This window comes from Budorcas taxicolor, chromosome 2 (assembly GCF_023091745.1).
Source record: "Budorcas taxicolor isolate Tak-1 chromosome 2, Takin1.1, whole genome shotgun sequence".
NCBI lineage: Eukaryota > Metazoa > Chordata > Mammalia > Artiodactyla > Bovidae > Budorcas > Budorcas taxicolor.
Window position 1 is genome coordinate 111,520,524 of NC_068911.1, and position 17,874 is coordinate 111,538,397.

At 34.7% G+C, this 17,874-nt stretch overlaps 1 protein-coding gene across 1 annotated transcript in view; it reads left to right on the forward strand.

The window, feature by feature from the left end:
- DPP10 (dipeptidyl peptidase like 10) overlaps positions 1-17,874 on the forward strand; it is a 760,992-nt gene that overhangs the window by 212,607 nt on the left and 530,511 nt on the right. The window contains exon 3 of the mRNA XM_052656314.1: positions 14,789-14,884. Coding sequence (XP_052512274.1) covers positions 14,789-14,884 — 96 coding nt within the window. The remainder of the gene's footprint in view (positions 1-14,788; positions 14,885-17,874) is intronic.

Genomic DNA, 17,874 nt, shown 5'->3' on the forward strand with positions numbered 1-17,874 from the left:
ATTATACCTATATATATTATCTGAATTAGAAATTTAAAAATAATTTATCAGAATTTTTATGAAATGTTAATTTATTTTAAATGGCAAAATAAGGCTATTACATGTAAATATACATAATATGTAATGAAAAATAGTTATATTTTCAAACATTGGTGAGAAGAATGTCATTATTTTATGTGTTTGTAAATATTTCATATCTGGCTCAATAGAAATCTGAGGATTCTCCTATGTACTCTTTTGTCAATTCTTTTGCAATAAGTTGCTTTAATTGAAGTATATGAACGACTTCTGGCCTCATGAAGATATTTAGTTAGAACCTGAGAAATTTTTTTAATAGCTTTTTCACATAATTGTAGATTCCTTTCCTTGATACTTCTTGAAAACGTGGTAGATTCTAAAAAACTAAGTGATAAATTCTCAATGGTTAGTTACAGTGTGAAACGTGAAGCCATATCAACAAAATGTCAGTACTCTTTTAAAATCCATTGGTCCATCTAGCACCTCAAAAGGATCTTTGTCCTATGCATGGTTCTCTACCGTTATGTATCGGTCACTTGAAAAATGTTAGTTCACTGAGTTATACAGACCTTCCAAATGTTGGTAGAGTTTATTGCATAGTGTTAAAAAAAACAGTGAATATCACTGATAGTACAACTGGAAAATTCTCACTGAAGGAGTATTGGGAAGTGGTCAAATTCAAGGTGGAGAAGACAAGTTTTACTTGAAAGCTTGAATTTTATAGTTTGTGGCAAATACAAACAGTTGTGTTTTTTAAGTGAGAGACTCATTTTGTTTATTTTGAAGAAAACATTTGCCTGATATTAAATCTAAATAATTAAAATTTGTTTTCATTCTTCCCACTAGAAATGATGTTCTACGGAAAAAAGAAAAAACAAAAAGGAACAACACTTCAGTTCATAACTCAAGCAACTGCCCACATGCATTTCTTTGGAACAACTGTCATGTTGTTAGGCAGTGGATGTGTTTTGAGGGGGCAAGGGTAGGGGATATAACTCCATTTTCACCACACAAATATTAAAAGGATCTCAAGTGTTGAGACTGAATACAATGAATAATTTTTAGAACTGTATTTAGGAAATTCTTCATTGGAATAGAGTTTTTAAAGCATTTTTTTGAGTATTTGTATAAAGAACAGGATGATGACAGTATAGTTTGATGCCATAGTGTTGACTCTCAATGAGATACCTGTAGTTTGGTTTTGCTCCAGGCATGTTCAACCCAATGTAAAAGAAAGATGTATCTTAGTATTATGAATGTAGTTTTGACTTTTGGGACTGCTGTCCACTAGTTGTCCATGGATTAAGTACTGCTAACTTCTCCTGTAGAGCCATGTAGATCTGGAACAAAAATTTGCTGATGGTGATACCACTGAACAAAGTATTCTTGAAGAAGCAACTTAAACTTGGTTATATAAGAGCTCAAAGGCCCAAAGTAGTGCCATGTCACTCTAGGGTAAAAAGAAGACTTCATTCTAATGTTTGTGTGTGTGTACATACATGTTTGTGTATAAGTATGTGTGAGGTGTGTGTTATGTGTATATATGTATCAGTCTGTAATTTGCCTTTATTTCTCACTATGTGAAAGGCCTTTATGCAAGTAAATTTTTCATATTTAGGTTTCCTACTCAAATTCAGGAGATTTAATTTGGGAAAAGTCTCAAAAAGAGGTTGGAGAATGATTAGCACTTTCCATAATTGACTAATTTGACTAATTAAACCTATGAGTAAATCCTAAAGTTCTTGATTTATTTATTCAAGAGATGATAAGTTTGAGGTGGAATTTAATAAATCCTTCAGAACCTAAAAGCCACACCTTATTTGATGAACACTTACAGTCTCTGCTGAAAATAAGGAGAATTAGTACAAAATATAACAGAACATAGGGCATCTTAGGGAGAAGGCAATGGCACCCCACTCCAGTACTCCTGCCTGGAAAATCCCATGGATGGTGGAGCCTGGTAGGCTGCAGTCCATAGGGTCGCTAGGAGTCGGACACGACTGAGCGACTTCACTTTCACTTTTCACTTTCATGCATTGGAGAAGGAAATGGCAACCCACTCCAATGTTCTTGCCTGGAGAACCCCAGGGACGGGGGAGCCTGGTGGGCTGCCATCTATGGGGTCACACAGAGTCAGCCACGACTGTAGCGACTTAGCAGCAGCAGCAGCAGCAGGGCATCTTAGAGATGCAAGCTACTTTCTTTGCCACAGTGTGTATGTATGTGTGAGTGCATGTGTGTGTGTGCATGTGTGTGCACACACACTTGTGCGTTTGGTATGTTCAATTAAATTATGAAGAAACCAAATATGTTGACAGCACAGATATTCTAGTTATGTTTTAACCATGTAATCCTCATCCAACCTTGTCCTTTCTCTGCCCTAAAAGAGTTTGTTAGAGTCTCTAGAACACAACTATCCATAGTGTAATTTAGTCCAACTCTTTCTCTTCACAAATGAAGAAACTTCTGCCTGAATAGATGGAGTGATCTAGCCAAGGGCACATATACTAAGGGTTTAACTAGGATTAGAATATAACCGCTTAGCTCTGATTACTGTTATTTCAGCATTAATTCTTGTCCCTATTTGAGTATAGAAAGTGGGAGCATAAGTTCAAAACTGTGTATTGGGAGACTTTGAGAAGATGAATTGATCATAGGAGGCGAATATCTTGTAATCCATTTTTTGATATTTTGTATTCAACATAAATTTCCTGTAACTTCTCCCCATGGGTGGTGAAAAGGGGCAGAATTGGGAGTGACAGCTAAGTAAATATTTAATACCTTCCTTGCCAGCTGTCCTCTTCATTCTATTCAGTATAGACCCAGTGTTAGTTACAATTTAGTAACTTTCCACATAGTTGAATTTTTAAATGACTTTTTATAATTAAAATATGGCTTTTTTACATGAAAGCTACATGCTGGAAATATGTGATACTTAAGAAAGAAAGACAATTCATTGAAAGATAATCTGATTTAGGAAGTAAATTCTATTTGAAGAGGATATATAATTAGACTTTATAAGAAACGGGGTTCGTCTGAGTTAAAAGTGGTTCTAGATGATAGAATTGATGAGGATAATGGATTGACTGGCCTCTTTATTCAAGAAACTTTGCTAGTGCCACAACACAATATTAGAGTAGGGAAAGGCAAAAGAAAGAGATAAAGGAAACTCATGGCATACCAAGAGGAACAAAGGTAATTATCTGGGACTATAAAACAGATGGCTTGCACTGCACTAATTCCCTTTGTTCTTTTGTTCAAATGGATGAATAGGTGTCCAGAATACTAAGTGACAAGCTGCTTCAAGTTTCCTTCATTGACATGACTGATAATGCAATTTATTTGTGATCCATAATTTTGACCATCCAGATTCAAAATAACCAAATACTCTTTTGCAAAAAGAGACTTCTGGGACTTCACTGGTGGTTCAGTGGTTAAGAATCTGCCTTGTAATGTAGGGAACATCAGTTCAGTCCCTGGTCTGGGAACTAAGATCCCATTTGCTGCAGAGCAACTATGTCCATACTCTGCAATTACTAAGCCACAAGGAAGGTACCCACATGATTCACAAAGATCCCACATGATGCAACTAAGAGCTGACTCATTCAAATTCAAATAAATTTTCATTAAAAAGAGACTTTTAAGTGAATTTTACATTTCACTAAATTTTTCACCTAAAAGGTACAGCTCAATACTGTACTTTTGGTAGGTACTTAGAAAAACATATTGGTAATATTTGGGCTAAAGGAAACTATGAAAGAGACAAAAACTCAAGAGGGAGGAGAAACATTTTCTTTTTGTGACTTTGAAATTTCAAAATTCAAATTTGCTTTGTACTGACATATACCTTTTAGCATTTTAATAATAATAATGACAGTGGCTAACGTTAAATGAGCTGATTACCTTGCCTAATGATTTCCATATACCTCTTCATTTAGTAATAAAAAAACAAAGGAGATGTAGCTTGTACCGGAACATATCTTGTAATTTTCTTCTGTTTCAATGGTACATACTTTTATTCCGCAAATTTACATTCTAAATGGTATATATAGCTAAAGATGATGCTGTGAAAGTGCTGAACTCAATATGCCAGCAAATTTGGAAACCTCAGCAGTGGCCACAGGACTGGAAAAGGTCAGTTTTCATTCCAATCCCAAAGAAAGACAATGCCAAAGAATGTTCAAACTACCGCACAATTGCACTCATCTCACATGCTAGTAAAGTAATGCTCAAAATTCTAAAAGCCAGGCTTCAGCAATACGTGAATCGTGAACTTCCAGATGTTCAAGCTGGTTTTAGAAAAGGCAGAGGAACCAGAGATCAAATTGCCAACAGCCGCTGGATCATTGAAAAAGCAAGAGAGTTCCAGAAAAACATCTATTTCTGCTTTATTGACTATGCCAAAGCCTTTGATTCTGTGGATCATAATAACTGTGGAAAATTCTAAAAGAGATGGGAATATCAGACCACCTGACATGCCTCTTGAGAAATCTGTGTGCAGGTCAGGAAGCAACAGTTAGAACTGGACATGGAACAACAGACTGGTTCCAAATAGGAAAAGGACTATGTCAAGGCTGTGTAATGTCACCCTGCTTATTTAACTTATATGCAGAGTACATCATGAGAAATGCTGGGCTGGAGGAAGCACAAGCTAGAATCAAGATTGCCAGGAGAAATATCAATAACCTCAGATATGCAGATGACACCACCTTTATGGCAGAAAGTGAAGAGGAACTAAAGAGCCTCTTGATAAAAGTGAAAGAGGAGAGTGAAAAAGTTGGCTTAAAGCTCAACATTCAGCAAATGAAGATCATGGCATCTGGTCCCATCACTTCATGGGAAATAGATGAGGAAACAGTGGAAACAGTGTCAGACTTTATTTTTTGCAGCTCCAAAGTCACTGCAGATGGTGACTGCAGCCATGAAATTAAAAGATTCTTACACCTTGGAAGGAAAGTTATGACCAACCTAGATAGCATATTAAAAAGGAGAGACATTACTTTGCCAACAAAGGTCCGTCTAGTCAAGGCTATGGTTTTTCCAGTGGTCATGTATGAATGTGAGAGTTGGACAATAAAGAAAGCTGAGTGCCAAAAAATTGATGCATTTGAACTGTGGTGTTGGAGAAGACTCTTGAGAGTCCCTTGGACTGTAAGGAGATCCAACCAGTCCATTCTAAAGGAGATCGGTCCTGGGTGTTCTTTGGAAGGAATGATGCTAAAGCTGAAACTCCAATACTTTGGCCACCTAATGTGAAGAGCTGACTCATTGGAAAAGACTCTGATGCTGGGAGGTATTGGGGGCAGGAGGAAAAGGGGACAACAGAGAATGAGATGGCTGAATGGCATCATCAACTCAATGGACTTGAGTTTGAGTGAACTCTGGGAGTTGATGATGAACTGGGAGGCCTGGGGTGCTGCTATTCATGGGGTCGCAAAGAGCTGGACACGACTGAGTGACTGAACTGAACTGGAAATGATAATCCTTTGTTCATTTTCTTGGTGATAAATTAGTAAATATTAAAAAGAATTTGAAATATATATTTCAAGGTCTCAAATAACATATATTTTGACAATATTTAGTATTCTGAGTCACAGTTAAGCATCCTAGTGAAAGAACAGAATAGGAAAATGATGGAATATCAAAGGGGAATTAGCGCTTTAGTTGTTAAATAGTAAAATAAAACTTTTAAGTCTGACTAGGATATTCACAATTAGCAAATATTTTGAAAACATATGGAATTTGGTGTGACCGCTATCATTTGCATTCAGTATTTTCAACTAGTTATATAAGGAAGGGAGTGTTACCCTTTCCATGAACTTTAAACAATCAATAGTGTTTAAAATGGAAATGCACTAGAAGATGCTCTAGTGATGTTAGAGATGGGATATGATAATAAGCTTTAATTAATAAAAAGAGATTTAAAGGTAGAATTGGGAAATAAAAGTGGTGGTGTACTGGGCATCCAGAGAAAATAGAGAATGCCATGAGCAGAAAGAGGAATTCTGAATAAGTACCTGATTAGACTTTTCTTTTTATTACTGTTTTAATATGACATTATTTCAAATTTAAGATTTACATTAAAAGAAATATTTCTGAACCGCTAATATCAAGGGAAAACCTATTAAAATTAACACAATTTCAGTAGAGAAAACACGTACTGAAAGTCACAGATTAGTTTTTCTTCAGCTTAGTACTGAAGAACTTTCTTTTCTCTTCTAAGATTATACAGTTAACTTATTTCAAAAAGCCATTTAAAAACAAGATTGGATTTTTGGAAGAAAGCACAGAAATGCCAATAGAAGTCTATGATCATAAATGACAGACTGGTACAAAGAAAAGAACATGGAGTGAATTATTTAATGTCAATTCTGTTTCCTATTCTGTTGCCAAAGATTAATGTTTTAGTTAAGATTCTATATCTTGTAACAATTTAACAAGTAATTACTGTTTCCAGTTAGTTAAATACTTGTGACCATTGTTATATTGTGCATCTCTTTGGATCTTTGTGCTCCTATTCATAATTATAATCATAATCATAGGATTCTATTAATATTTGGTCAGCAAATATTTAACATTTTAATTGCAACTATCAACATATATTAGATTTTAAGACTTTTAATATGCACCCACACTCATATATATACACACACATTGCAGAAGTGTATTTAGTTACAAAATAACTAGAGATAAGATATGTTGCCCACTACCTTACTAATGGAGGATTAGGTCTATGAAGAGAAGTGAAAGTTGCTCAGTCGTGTCTGACTCTTTGCAACCCTATGGATTAGTCCATGGAATTCTCCAGGCCAGAATGCTGGAGTGGGTAGCCTTTCTCTTCTCCAAGGGATCTTCCCAACCCAAGGCTCAAACCCAGGTCTCCCGCATTACAGGCAGATTCTTTACCAGCTGAGCCACAAGGGAAGCCCAAGAATACTGGAGTGGGTAGCCTTTCCCTTCTCCAGGGGATCTTCTCAACCCAGGAATCGAACTGGGGTCTCCTGCATTGCAGGCTGATTCTTTTACCAACTGAGCTATGAGGGAAACCCCAAGGTCTATGAGGTGAATATTAAATTTAATTAATATATATTTTTTGATATTAGGAAACAGATACTGATATCATAATTTCTTCCTCTGAGGATTTCTAAGAAAGGAGTTGTGCACGAGGGATCATCTCTTAAAATTATTTATAGTCTAATACCAATTTCCTTCTAAGCTACCCTCTCAGTGTCTAATGTGAGTGATTGCAATGAGTGCAAGCCATGGAATGAATGCAAGCCAGGCTTCTCTGTTTGAGTGCATCAGTGTAGTTAAAATAGGGAGAACATTAATAAAATGTATCAAATAGGTTTCTCAAGTTGATTCCGACATAAATTATCTTAGTAATCAAGTTGCAATTGAGTTATACGTGTTTGCTGATGAGATGTAATAGGTGATGCTACTAATATTAGTACTAAATATCATGCAACAGTGAGCTGAGGGTAAACATGGAGTTTCAAGCTGATCTATTATGGACAGTTTCCTGAAGGAAACAAACAAAAGCTCCACTTTTTTGTGAATGCTCTGACACTGCTCTATGTGCAAAACTAGATGGGCACTTTCATGAGCAGGCTGGAACAGAATAGGATGCTAATAAGGTCTGGAGAGGTACACAGAGCAGTTGAATTTCAATTAGGAGAAAGGTTCTTTTAGCTATAAAGAAGTAAGGATATTCTCAAAGTTCTCTCTATAAAATTGTATATTTAAAAAATTTAATTAACACAATATTAAAGTGAATAAGGGGCCTCCCAGGTGGTGCTAGTGGTAAAGAACCTGCTTGCCAATGCAAGAGGCATAAGAGATGCTTGTTTGATCTCTGGGTAGGGAAGATCCCCTGGAAGAGAGCATGGAACCCACTCCAGTATTCTTGATTGTAGAATCCCATGGACAGAGGAGCTTGTCAAGCTAGAGTCCAGTAGGGTCTCAAAGAGTCAGACAAGATTGAAGCAACTTAGCAGGCACTCACACAAAGATAATGAGGAAATAAAACTTATTTTGTGAGTCATTGTAGCTTAGTAAGTCAAAGAGATGTAGGCCCCAATTTCAGTCCTGCCTCTTACTGACCACGTGACCTTTGTCAAAATCTTTAACTTTGCAGAGCTTAAGTTTCTCCTCAGGTGAGGTTACTAATATCCAATAAGACTTGAGGGAGCATCTGGAAGAGAGATGATAGATTACAAAGGATGGGGACTCCAAAAGACTATGATGAGATGTGGAGATGAAAGGAGATAGGAGATAAAAGCCAGGCTCCAAGCTTATTAAAACAGAAGCTTAATTATTCATTATGTGTTGAAGGAAGAAGTCTCTATTCTAGGACTGAAAAATTCAAGAGACCTCAGTGATAGTACCTCACAGCTAAGGAAAAATTTAAAGAAATGAGCCAAGAATAGAAAAAACAGAAAATAAATGAAGTACAGAGCTCACTCAGTAATGAATGAAGACAAATAAATTAATCCTTAAGTTATATTTGAGTATTGTTTAAATTTTAGATTTCATCACAATAATTTGAATTACTTTGATAAATTGATTTTATAATAAGTTCCAGAGGCAATTGGAGTTAAAAAATCCTTACTATTAAAATTATTAAACTATTTCAGATTACCAAAATAAATGAAGTTCAAAATCCTTAATAAAATATTAAAGTGTTTAATGATCAGTACAGTAAAAATAAAAAAAAGATCATTAGTTTAATTCATTAAAAAATATAAACATTTAAATAAATATTTAACATTAATCTAGCAGTATAGAAGTAATAATAATTTTCCATGAACAGTTGGATTTTGTTACAGAAATAATGGTGGTTGGAATAAGGAAATTTCTTTTAAGCAATTTTTATATCAACACATTAAAGGAAAATATTTTTACATAATAGGCTGTAAGTGTATCATAGCATAATTTCAAATAAAAACTCTAAATGTCATAGAAATAAAAACAAATTACTTAAGAATGATAGAGATTCCTTTCCAATAACCTAGAAAATATATTAAATAATGAAATATTAAAGATGCTGCCATAATAGAAGAAAACAACAGGATTGTTATTTTTATCATTATTATTCAACATTGCTTTGACAATGAAGCTAATAAAATGATTCACTAAAATGAAATAAACATCTTTTAATCAATGGTGCTGGAACAGTTAGTTGTATGCAATATGCCAAAAAAATAAAGTATGAATCTCTAATTATTCCTCATATGATAGACAAAATATATCTCAAGATCATTCAGGGAGTTATATGTAGAATATAAAACTATGAATCTTTCAGGATAAAATAAAATCTTCAATGTTACTTGAAACATTCTAAGTATTGCCAGCAAAAGTGTGATTTATAAAATGATAAACTAGACTTCATCAAAACTGAAAAAACAAAAAATCTTTTCCTCTGCAAAAGTCCCTTTTAAGAGGAGGAAAAGAAGCGAGAGAGTTTGAGGAAATTTGAGTTGATATATCAACAAATGATTTGTATCAGAATATAAATACTCTCTAAACTCAACAGTTAACCAATCCCACAAACAAAACAATCCGATTAGAAAATGGGCAAATGACATTACCAGACGTTTCACTGAAGAGGATATAAATATCACAAATAAGCACATTAAAGGATGTTCATTAGCTGTCAGAGTAATGCAAGTTAAAACCACAATGGCATTCATTATATGCATGTCAGAATAGCTTATTAAAAAAAAAAAAAATCCTTGCAGGAATGCAGAAAAACTAGATTCTTTTTTCTTACCAAAAAAAATATGTACCATATGACCCAACAATTGCATATTTTGGCATTTATCCCAAGGAAAGGAACATTTATGTTCACATAAAAACCTATAAATAGTGGTCATAGCAACTTTATTGATAGTAGCCCCAGACTACAAATGATAACCCAGATTTCCTTCAACAGATGAACAGTTCAACAAACTGGTACGTTCATGCCTTGGAATATCAGTAAACAGCAAAAAGAAATGGAGTTCTGATACACTCAACGACTAAAGTGGATTTCAAAACAATTATGCTGAGTGAAAAAGGCCAATCTCAAAATTTTACATAATGCATGTTTCCACAATACCCTTAAAATTGCAAAATTATAGAGATGAAAAAGTAGATTAGTGGTTGCCAAAGGTTTCAGAGAGAGGCTATGTGACAAAAGGACAACACAGGAGATCCTGGTGACAGAACTGTTCTTTGTCTTTACTGATGCTCATCATACTTGATACAACTACATAGAAACAAATACAGCCACATATACACACATGTACACAAAGGAATACATGCAAAACTGGTGAAATCTGAATAAAGGTGATGGAGGACATCACTTTTCTTTTTGTGCTATTGAATATGCAGATATATGTGATTGATGGAAACTGGATGAAGGGTATAAAGGATCTGTCTTTTTGTATTTCTTACAACTGCATGTGATCTGTAATATCTGAAAATTTTATATATCTTTTGTATATGCCTGTGTGTATATATTTTACATATAAGTGTATGTATATATATATAAACATATGTATATGTATGTGAAAGTGGAAAGTGTTAGTCACTCTGTCCAACTCTTTGACACCCCCATGGACTGTAGCTTGCCAGATTCCTCTGTCCATGGGATACTCCAGGTAGGAATACGAGACTGGGTAGCCATTCTCTCCAAAGGCTCTTCCTGAACCAAGAATTGAACCCTGGTCTCCTGCATTACAGATACTTTACCATCTGAGCCACCAAGGAAGCCCCTATATATGTATGTGCTGTATGTATGTATGTGCTGTGCTTAGTCACTCAGTCATGTCTGACTCTGCACCTTGTGGGCTGTAGCTCACCAGGCTCCTCTGTCCATGGGGATTCTCCAAGTAGTAACACTGGAATGGGTTGCCAAGCCCTCCTCCAAGGAACCTTTCTGACCCAGGGATTGAACCCAGGTCTCTGGCGTTGCAGGCAGATTCTTTTACCATCTGAGCCACTAAGGAAACCCATGTGTATGTAATATATGTACATACATATATGTATAAATTTAAACTTTATGAAAAGGAAAATTTATTTTCAGGTGATATAATTAAATAAGTAGAAAAAAAAGATTTCATTTCCATTGGCATTTTTAAGTGAATGTGATATGGTAAATAATGTAATGATTAACTCTGTGTGTATATAAAGTTATTTAGATTGAGAATGGGAAATAGTGTGTTCATAGTAACAAAACATATATGTGAGAGAAAGTTGCTCAGTCCTGTCCGACTCTTTGTGACCCCATAGACTGTACAGTCCATGGAATTCTCCAGGCCAGAACACTGAAGTGGGTAGCCTTTCCCTTCTCCAGGAGGTCTTCCCAACCCATGAATTGAACCCAGGTCTCCTGCGTTGCAGATGGATTCTTTACCAGCTGAGCCACAAGGGAAACCCAAGAATACTGGAGTGGGTAGCCTATCCCTTTTCAGCAGATCTTCCTGACCCAGGAATCCAACCGGGGTCTCCTGCATTGCAGGCAGATTCTTTACCAACTGAGCTATCAGGGAAGCCCCACACAAAACATATATACTTACTAGTAAATACAATAGGAATGTAAAGGATATATATGAAAAGTAGAATATGAAACAATTAGTGTATATGAGTGAACTAAGTAGTTCTGAAAGAAGAACCTTTATATTACAAAATGTTTAGAGTTTTTCAACTCACTGTGTATATGTTTTGCTATTTTAGTAAGATTTCTATTTTGGTGGGTTTTAATATGATTCAAGCTCATATGAAAGAATGCATGTTTGAGAAATAGTATTTGAAAAACTATTAATACTTGAAAATAAAAATTATATGGTGTGGTGTAATTGCTTTAAAGATGTTTTTTGTTTGTTTTATATCTTCCTAAAAGATGCAATAAATAAAATATGTGGAATTTACCTAAGAATAAAATTATAGTTAATTTTTCAATTCAGTTGATAAGGATCATTTTTAATAACTGTGTTAGAATAATCTACCCTCCCATTGAAAGTTAGATCCTACCTTCCACTCTTAGCTGTATAAATTTCCTTGGATCAGCAAAATAAATGCCTATCAAATAGAGATGATGAAATATAATCATGTAAAAATTGAAAGGATTGGATTGTGAAACTTATCTATAACAAAATTGGTCTTATTGAGATATCTCATTGAATAAATGCATTTTCTGAAATCCTAATAAAATTAGCTCATTTTGTTAAAATCCCAAACTCCTATGACAGAAAATTAATTATAGAATCATGGCTCTTTTTCTTTGTCAAACAAAAAGCACTCATCCTTTTCACTAAAATGTTCTCATTCCTTCATTTGTCTATGCCATTCCCTTTCTCTGTATTTTGAAACCTGGAAGTAGTGTGAGTCGCTTAGTCATGTCTAACTCTTTGTGACCCCACGAACTATACCCTGCCAGGCTCCTTTGTCCATGGGATCCTCCAGGCAAGAATACTGGAGTGGATTGCCATTCCCTTCTCCAGAGGATTTTTCCCGACCCAGGGATCAAACCCAGGTCTCATGCATTGCAGACAGATTCTTTATCATATGAGCTACAGGGAAGTTCCACAAAGGAAAGATCCAGAAATGAAACCTGGAAGGCCCAGGTCATTTAACTTTAACATAAAAATGAATACTTTTTATTTGCAAGAGAAATTTTATGTTCACGGAAAAATTAAACAGAAGGTATAGAAATTTCCCTTTTACCTTCACCTGGGTAAAACCTTCTGCATTGTTATTATCCCACCCAAGATACGTTTGCTACAATTGATGGACTTATATTGATGTATCATTATCAGCCAAAGTCCATATTTTACTTTAGGGTTCACTCTTCTTTTTGTACATTCTATGAATTTGGACAAATGTATAATTACATGTATCCAGCATTATAACTTTTCATACTGTTTATGGTGTTCTCAAGACAAGAATGCTGAAGTGGTTTGCCTTTGCCATTCCCTTCTCTAGTGGACCATGTTTTGTCAGAACTCTCTACCATGACCTATCAGTCTTGGATGGCCCTACATGTTATGGCTCATAGTTTCATTGAGTTAGACAAGGATGTGATCAGTTTGGTTAGTTTTCTGTGATATTTTTAGAGTCTTCAGTGTTTACATTTTTCAGTGTGTTAAGTAGTTGGAATCATACAGTATGCAGACTTCAGATTGGCCTCTTTCACTTAATAATTTAAGATTCTTCCATGATTTTCATGGTTGATGGCTCATTTCTTTTTATCACTGCATATCACAACATCTGGACCACAGTTTATCTGTTCACCTACTGAAGGACATCTTAGTTGCTTCCAAGTTTTAGCGATTATGAATAAAGTTACCATCAACCTCCATGTGCAGATTTTTGTGTGGCTGTAAGTTTTCAACTCATTTGGGTAAATACCATAGAACACAATTGTTAGATTATATGTTTAGTTTTATAAGAAACTACCAAACTGTCTTGCATGGTATCTGTACCATTTTTCATTCCCACCAGCAATAGTTGATAGTTGTTCATTTTGTTTTTCGCTGAAGTCTTTTCTGATTGTTTTTGCAAGGTATTTTCCTTCCTTTCTTTCTGTTTATACAGTACTCTATATCCTCATTCTGACATCTATCATATTCTTTCTTGCTCTGTGTGAAGCCCTTGGGACATGGAATAGATATGTCTCCCGCACCTTACATTACTTCACTTAACACCTTGAAAATTAAGAGCCCTAATATTTGTTGAATGAATAAGGTAATTTTAAATTTTGTCATATAAGACAGTCAAGTGGAGCATTTTGTTTTGTAGATAATTTTGTACTAGGCTTGGATCACATGATTCTCACTAGTTCCACTTGTTATCTATTTTTCAGTTGTTTCTGAGCAATTATTTTGTGGGTTAAATACATGCTTGACTCATGTTGAAGGAAATTGCCACTTAAAGTTATTGATTATTTGCCCCAGCTTTTCTACTGGAAGAAGCAAAACCTTGCTGCAATAAGTACTGAGCCTTTAAAAAACAATATCTAATGTTGTTAGCATATATTGTTGATACTTTATTTTCAATAAGAGTTAAGGTCACAGCTGAAAGGTCGCAAAGATGATTTTATACAGTAAATAAACAATTGTTTTACAAAGAAAATAAAATATCCCTAACTTGTTTATAGACTTTTTCATCTAAAAACTTGCTTGCTGTGTTTAATGTTGGTGCTTAAATTGTGTTCTTCTGTTTCATAGATTTTGGAATTTAAAAGGGAAGTACACCTAGTTTATGTGTCAGGGACTAATATGAATGCATACTTTTCATTCATATTCTGGCATTGTATTACTTTTGCAATTTTTGCATTTGACTCCTAGACTCAGTATTTGTTGGATGGTAATTATCTGTTGAATTTTGGCATTTATTCTGTTTATTTGGTGAACTTCCTTTCAATTTGGGAAGATTTATTTATCATATTTGTTTATAACACTTACCTCTTCATCTTTGATATTTACAACAAAACTGTAAATTTATCATTAGAGAGAATATGTTGATGTTATTTTGGAAAATAGTGGGCTGGATTATGGTTAAACAGTGAAAAATGTATCCTTTGAGGCACAATTCACTGTTTTCGTATTATATATCACAACATAAAGTCATGGAACAAACTTCTAAAGCCAAAGAACATTAGCATTGCCATTTTATATTGTTACCTTATTAACATGTTTTTGAAGCAAAATAGTCCAAATATTATAATTCATTAGTTTTTAAAAGTAACATGAGATAAGTACCTAACCTAAAATCTATTTTATTTTAGATGAACTCACAAATTCATCAGAAACCAGATTGTCTTTAGAAGACCTCTTCAGGAAAGACTTTGTGCTTCATGATCCAGAAGCTCGGTGGATCAATGGTATGTATGTATGTTCTTATATATTATGTTTATTTCATATTCTGTATGGTGAAAATTAAATAATGAGATTTGTATTAATATTTTAATTGACATTATTCTTCAATGATTTTATATACCATTTAATCAGAAATATATACCTTGGCTCTTACGAATAGAAACCTTTTCTTAAGTCTTCAATAAAATCATCCCCCAAACATTAGATTGACTGCTCTGTATCTGCTTTTCCCTCATAATCATTAATTATGTGACTTCAAATGCATATTATATCTCTAGAATTTCTCTAGGTAATTATCATTGGTGTAGAAGTATAGATATGGGGAGCCTATATGTAAGTGCTTCAAATTTGACAATCAAGTTAATTTTCTTTTCTCTGTAGGTTTTCTTTTTTAAGTTTAAATGCCACAAACTAAGGAGACTCTAACAAAGCTGAAATGACAGAAAGAGCATGGGAACATATTGCATTTTGCCTTTTTCTGGCTTGGCTAAGAAACCGCCTCAGCTTTATTTAGGTTATTCCTTATTTTGTTATTTTTAAAAAAATTTTAAAAGGCATTTAGGTTTTAAATTAATTAATTAACTCGCATCACTTAGTGGCTCCAGGGACTTCAGTTTGTCTTTATGGGAGTTTGTGGGGGGAATTACTGTGTAATCCAGTCATAAGAAATGTGTTGGTGAAAAGTAAGTTGGGGGATTCCCTGGTGGTCCAGCGGTAATGACTCCACGTTTCCACTGAAGTTTGCAGAGGCTCTATCCCTGGTTGGGAAACTAAGATCTCACATGCAGCATGATACAGCCAAAAATAAATAAAGAACTGAAAACTGTCTTTTAGAAAAGAAAGAAGGAAGCCACGTTTCCGTTCCTTGAGTTTTACAGTTTGCCTACCCATGCTGACCACTGTGGCTCTTGATGTGCTGTGTAGTTTCTACGTTAAGCAGGCCTCTTTTGTGACTCCATGGGTGGCAGCCCTTCCAGGCTCCTGTCCATGGGATTTCCCAGACAAGAATCTTGGAGTGGGTTGTCATTTCTTCTTCTGGGGGATCTTCATGACCCCGGGATGAAACCCACGTCCTGTGTCTCTTGCATTGGCAGGTGGATTCTCTACCACTAGGACAACTGGGAAGCCTATCACTGTGGCTTGATAGCTGTTAATCTTTGCCCTTCACTTTATTTAGACATAATATGTATATATTTTTGCTTTATTTTCAAGGCCTAGCGTAGATTATTTCAAAGCATAGAGCTTTGCCTTTTTATCTAATAAGTACTGTCTCACAGTCCATCCTTTCTTCTCTAATATCCTAATTAAGTACATTTATGTTTGCAAATTGTAATTTATGAAAACTATAAAAATAATTTAATTCACTAGGGCAGGGGCCAAATCATACTTGTTTACCTATCACAGATACAGTTTTTGGAGATCAGCAAACAGTTAAGGTGATTTTTTTTTCTTTGTATAAATAAATGAAAGCATTTAATTGAATTTCAGTTTTATTTTTCTATAAACTCGTTTCAGTTGAAATTGGTTGCAAGATAAATATTATCATGCTGATGATATTACAAATAGAGAAAACATGATAGCAATTTTATTAATCTATTTTTGTGTATTTTGATTCTGAATTCTTCATAAACTTGCCATATTGCTGCCTTTGCTTTATGATAATTTCAGATTTACTAAACTGTATGACTTATTTCAGATGAGTACTATTACATTTTAAGAAGGGATATAATTTTCTAGTATTGTTCTAATAAGTGGATCTCTCACAAACTGTTCTCCTGATGTGCTAATGTAATTTTGCAAGTCATCTTTTTACTTGCTAGCCAGTATTTTCTATTGAAGGAGATGACCAAAAAAAAAATGTGAGTCATTAAATTTGAAATGCTGAATATTCTATTTTCTTCACCATGATTTTGATCAAACTGTTAGAAATTTGTGTAGTCTTTTACTTTGGAAAGCAAGAAAAATCATGTGTCTCATCTCCCTTCTCAGGTTAGATTGGGCTATTTAAAAAGTCATTTACACCTGTGTGTACCTGCACTTTGGTATCGAAGTACCAAAGGACTGGAGGGATGTTTAAGCAATAAACTGCGTGCTAAATTAGGCCATATTTCAATATCTAGGGCACACATTCTACTCTAATGCTTTGCAAGATATCACAATAATATTATTTGGAGTAAGTCATTTTAATCACTTTTTCATAATTTCTTTACCAATCATTGGTAAACCTGATTTTGAGACTATATCCTTGGATAAAGCTGCAATGTTATTATTGTAGTCTAAGTAAAACCTAAAATCAATAATACTTATAAAAGAATTTGACATAAAACAACCCTTTAAACAGGATTAAACAAAATCTAAGCTCTTAGAGGCATGCCATCTTCATAAATCCTACTGAAGGAATTGATTCACTGTCAGTAGATTGTGTGTGCTGGGTTGCGTTTCGAGCAGGGGAATAGATTTGTCTTCATTTGTTCCTCTTATGCAATCCAGATCACCTTTCTGGCAATCACTAGATACTTGGCCTATTTATGTATTCCTCACAAAGCCAGAAAATACAATGGAAACTATGAGTACAATGTGTAACCCTGACTTCATTGTCACAGATTATGTCTAGATATAAAATGTGAGCTTCTTTTTGCTAATAATGTTTCACCAGGATTCCAAAGTATATAAGTGGATTGAAGGAGTATAACACATGCTCATTTGCAAACTTTAGTTAATTGTTAGGGGTCACCATATGAGTGTTTAATACATTGCTAGTGAAGGAGACTGAAAGCTTATTTATAGATGACCCTGATATGTGTAGGCTGAAGTGCAGTAATGTCATTCATTATGCTCCTTCACCATTAATATATATGTGAATGTCAGTGCAGCCTTGGATGGGTGCTCATGTTCCTGGTTAGCAGAACATCTGCCTTCCCCTATACCTACTCAGATAGCTGAAATCTCCGTTTTTATAGTGTCTTCTTCCTAGTTATATCACCTTGACTCCTGG